This window comes from Cydia pomonella, chromosome 8, assembly GCF_033807575.1.
Source record: "Cydia pomonella isolate Wapato2018A chromosome 8, ilCydPomo1, whole genome shotgun sequence".
Taxonomy (NCBI): Eukaryota; Metazoa; Arthropoda; class Insecta; order Lepidoptera; family Tortricidae; genus Cydia; species Cydia pomonella.
Genome location: NC_084710.1, coordinates 12,675,282 through 12,680,360, shown reverse-complemented (window position 1 = coordinate 12,680,360; position 5,079 = coordinate 12,675,282). Strand labels below are relative to the sequence as shown.

At 35.6% G+C, this 5,079-nt stretch overlaps 1 protein-coding gene across 1 annotated transcript; it reads right to left on the bottom strand.

Moving 5' to 3' along the window:
• Positions 1-1,793: 1,793 nt before the first annotated feature.
• LOC133520609 (cytochrome b5-related protein-like) lies at positions 1,794-4,669 on the bottom strand. The gene is made up of 5 exons (XM_061855126.1): positions 4,368-4,669; positions 3,541-3,944; positions 3,054-3,245; positions 2,426-2,656; positions 1,794-2,164 (listed from the first exon to the last, which is right to left on the bottom strand). The coding sequence occupies exons 1-5, from the start codon at positions 4,620-4,622 to the stop codon at positions 1,870-1,872; spliced, it is 1,377 nt and encodes a 458-aa protein (XP_061711110.1). The 5' UTR covers positions 4,623-4,669; the 3' UTR covers positions 1,794-1,869.
• Positions 4,670-5,079: the final 410 nt, after the last annotated feature.

Below are 5,079 nucleotides of genomic sequence, written 5' to 3'. Positions count from 1 at the left end.
TTTTGGCAGCCTAGACAGTGCAAGTGTTATTTTTAACGTAAAACTTCTATGAAATTATAACGTTTACTTAACACTTGCACAGGCTGGGCTGTCAAAATCGCTGCCAACTTAGCTAAATGAAAACTTTATTCACGCATGTCTCACAACCGTAGCTTTTTTAAACCAAAGACAAAGTAAAGAGATAATATTTAGTACCAACATTGGCCATCATAATGAAATGGGTTAAAACTACCAAATCCACAAACGAATGTTTGGTGAAATTATATAATATAAAATCATGGTTTTAAAAACAGGCCAAGTTTAGTGTGAGTCGGACTCGCGTTCCAAGGGTTCCGTACATCACACAATTTTTTACATTTTTTTAAAAATGTGAAACGTGCGTAAAACGTCTTGGATATTGCGAAGGTCGGAGGCCGAGCTAAGCGTAGAGCCGTAGAGCCGTTCGCAATAATCGCAATAGCTGTCCACACCACACCACGTTTCACGTAAAACGTAAACCATTGCGGCTGTGTCCCTAAAACAGCATAAACGCGTTTTTATTCGTAAGTCCGACTCACACTTGACTGTAGATTTCTGATAGGTTATCCTGTGATCTGAGCAAAGGATTATTTTGTGATTTTTTTTTAATTTTAGATCGAATATAAAGGAGATAAAGGGGGGGGGGGGGGTGTCATTTTTGGTCTATTTTCTTAAATAACTTCTAAGGTATTATTTTAAAGTTATAAAAAAATATATTTGAGATTTGCTAAATCGCACCCCATTTTATAAGGCTCAACTCAAAATACACTATCTGTCCCTTCCTCAAACTCGTTAATCATTCGATTCATTTGATTCTGTGTTGTGTGAAATATTTATGTATATATATATTTATTTATTTATTTATCACATTTATGTATATATTTATATGTTATACATATATTTGTGCTGTTTTATTTTTTTCTCTGTTCTGGTTCTCCATTTATATTTGCTACCCTTATAAGTACATATTTCTTCCTTACGGTAATTTCTACTACCTGAAGGTTGTCTGGAAGAGATCGCTTTTTAGCGATAAGACCGCCTGTTGTTGCTTAGTTTTTTTATGTTAATTGCTGTATTTAATCATGTTTTCGTTGTGCACAATAAATAATATTATTATTATTTGTGTAATAATGTCCTATAATATTTATTAATATTTATTTATTATTATTTGTTCCAAATTTCAACTTAATTTGTCCAGTAGTTTTGTAGCAAATAGGCTGTGTCAGACGGACGGACGGACAGGCAGACGCACGAGTGATTCTATAACGGTACCAATTTCTTTTTGAGGTACGGAACCTTAAAAATGGACCCTGGAGAAGCAACCATGGTAACCGGTAACAAAAAAGGAGATCCACTCTATACTATAACCCGTGGGGAGACACTAAAGCGTTCGGGCATTCTCGGCTCCGTACGGCTCGGCTCGGTATTGCTCCGAACAATTATTAGGGTTGGCACAACTTGACGTCCCTTTGCGTGCACAACCGGATAATGGCTTGAATTTTGAGATCCCTAAAATGCCGAAAGAAATAGTGCTATACATTAGATATAGACAGCATAATTTGTCCCTGAATCGCTGTCAAATTTCGGTTTTGTAGGAAGTGTCATTTCTATACGGCATTACTATTATTAATTCTTTACTATAACCTACTAGGTGACTGACTGTTATCTACAGACTATTTATAGTTACTGCAACTGATTGCAATAACTTTTTTTATTGTTTGAAGGTTATGTAGATTACTAGGGTGCTATAAGAGATTATGATTGAGATGAAAAAGAATGTTAATAATTGTTTATTCATACGAATAAAAAAGTACACGTCGGTTAACTCTTATGGAGAGCTTCAACAAAAGTCTATTCATCTTTCTTATCAAGGATTTTAAACTCTGTATTGAAAGCGCATTTGTACTGTCCGATGAACAGATCAAATTGGTTCGTCATTCTGAAGTTGGCTCTAAATTTCTGAGCGTATTCAACGAATGTGGGGTACAGGTATGTCAGTGTCGCGTGGTCCAAAGTTGGGAAGAGATGGTGCAGCGTATGGTTGCCGAAGAACGTCATTATTCTGAAGTGGTCGCAGTTGATATCTTTGCGGTCCATGACAGCTTCCAACTCGTGGACGCCCCAGTCTGGAGTTTCGGTGTTGTAGCTGAAATTGTAAATGATACAGATGAAATCTACAGATTGCAAAGATTTCATAAGATAACACAAGTTACACTGCTTTTCAGAAATAAATTGTGTTTGTGGAGTCAGTTTATAATAATTAAAGTTGTTTATTTCGTACTTAACTGTGTACCTAAGTATTTATTTTTCTAAAGACCACACTACGCAATGTTTGTCCCGTAGAGACGGAGTTAATAGTATTTGTGTATTGTTATCATTTGATATTCCGATATCAAATGTTAATTACCTGGGCTGGTCACCATCTTTCCAAATATCAGGATGGTGGTGCGCTGCATTGGAACCAATTTTGTAGAAGACCAAGCTTGCACCGGCAACAATACACAACCAAGTGGTAAACACGTGATAGAAAGTAGCTCCGCTGACTACCCACATCCACAGTGGCACCAGAAAACCGACCAAATCCGTGATGCGCCAATGCTTCTTGAAATAGTCTTTGCGGAATATGGCCGACAAGTTCCTGTTTACAAAAGATACAATGTAAGATGATGATTAGATTGATTTACCAGATTTTAAACCACAGAACGCCTATATTCGCCAAGAAAAGCAGAAAGAGGCAAGATTATAAAGAAATTACTTTTTTAACCCGATTACGATTTTATTCAAAATAAATATTTAAGTAAAGCAAAATATAAACCGTCTATAAAGTGATCCTAGTCTAATTTAGCTTAGTCACTTCACACAAAGATTCTCATTAAATAAACTTCTAAACAAGTTCACAATAATTATGATAATGATGATCATTTATACGAGTGTTGGTCGCTCCACAGCTGGGTGTTCACGCTGGCCTAGTGTTGGTCGGGCACATTATGTTCTTAAACTACATTAATATAATTGTTACCAGAGACATTACCAACCTTACAAAGAAGTTATTGATAGCTGCAAACGGAAAGTATAAAAGTTCAATTAGAAATGCGAAGTATCTGGAAAAGAAAGGCTTCTCTTTTCTTGGAGTCCAAAATACTAAAGGCTCAAAGGCACTGACTTCCATGTCCATAAGAGTATTAGGATACAGATGATGAGATAGCGCATGCGATACTCGGAAATCCCTGTAAAAATAAATTTACATGAATCCGCCGGCCTAAATATTGGTAATTCTATGTTCTATTAGAGATGCTCAGGTGTAAACCACTCCACAACTACACTGTAATGGGTGTGCCGAATAAAAAGAAAGCCTCGAAAGTATTAAGTGTGTGAAAGGGTTTAAGAAGTACAATATTTTCATACATTGTACATTCGAAATCTTCATTAACGTCCCGTGGTCTCGATATTAGACATTTTTCTGTTTTTCGTGTTTAGTACTATGATTATTTCACAATACATATTAAATAAATGATTACTAACCGATAAGACCACATGCTCATTGAAAAAAGGTACATCCTCCAATTTGACCTCCTGTGTATATAATTATGAGATGCAACTACTGTCCACCCGAGCATTAATGAAGCGAGCATCCACGACAAATTCGCCAGTATGGATATTTTTGTATAGCATGAGAAAGCTGCTAAAAGTAAATAGGCTGCGAATAGGCTATCTATAATCCTGTCCGACTTATTAGTAACATTTTTTGGAATCTTTGGCAATTCTTCAATAATAGCTCTCTTCAGTGACCGGTAAAATCCATTCTCATCGAAAGTGAACGGGGAGTTTCTTGGCGTTTTTGCGTCTCTTACGTAGTATTTTGCTAAAATTTTGTCGACAGATTTACTTAAATGATGACACTCGTAAGCTTCTGTGATATCGGTACCCTGAAAATAATATTAGTAAGCATTTGAAAATTAAAATAGATTTTTTTTGTTTAAATATAAGTTACGTAAAATGGGTATAATGTAGTAATAATTTATATTCTGCACAGCGTTTAGCAATAAATTAAGATACCCTGTATGTCTGTTTGTTGGCACTTTTTTTAAAATGATGAGCCATTTTAGACAAAATTTTATTTATATTTAAGATAAGAGAGTTTTTATCATAGAAATCATGCTTCAAAGGGTAACTGATGTGCATTTGGATATTAATTTATATTCTGATATAGGTAGTTTTAAAATGCATGAATTATACAAAGATTGCATTACGAGGTACGCACGCAACAACTTACAAGACATAATTACGAATAAGAGTTTAAACAAATTATTGATGAAATTATCTGTTAACATGCCATAAGGCAGGATTACCTTAGTAAGCTCCAACCAATCCGCGCCACCGGGATGTTTGTTGATAAACGCATCTAAATCGTATAGACCATTATGCACACGCCATAACCCCTCGGCCCCGTCATCCATCGCCTTTCCCTCTAGCCATTGTACCGAGTCCTTTAAACCGGTATCCCTTAACGACGGGTACTTTAGTTGAGGGAACGTTACATGAGTCTTTTTCTCTATAGCTCGTTGGTTAGCTATTTCGATATACTCCGCTCCTTTCGGCGCCATGACTGCGTCTGCGCTCTGTGAACTTCAAATAACAACTACTCGTGTTTACAACTGTACACCATTTTATCTAAGTTACACACTGTGGTATCATATAGACCTTCACCTTATAATGTCAAGTCATTGCACTGGGGTTATCACCATTATAAATTTTCTATTGGGGTTCTTAGGATGATTATTGCTATTCATTTAGACCAGTAAAGGTTTTTGTTAAATGGAAGAAAACAGTAGGGGATAGCGGGGCTAGAAGTTCCGATTTTCCAACAACATGATGTTTTGATATAAAAATTATGGATATAATCTTTATAATATCGAAATGTTCAAGAAATGTTTATCTCTCTATGTATTGGTATTACCTTTTCTACTAATATCTCAACAGTTTTTTTAAAGAAGCAATTATTGGGGTTATCACCATTATAAATTTTCTATTGGGGTTCTTAGGATGATTATTGCTATTCAT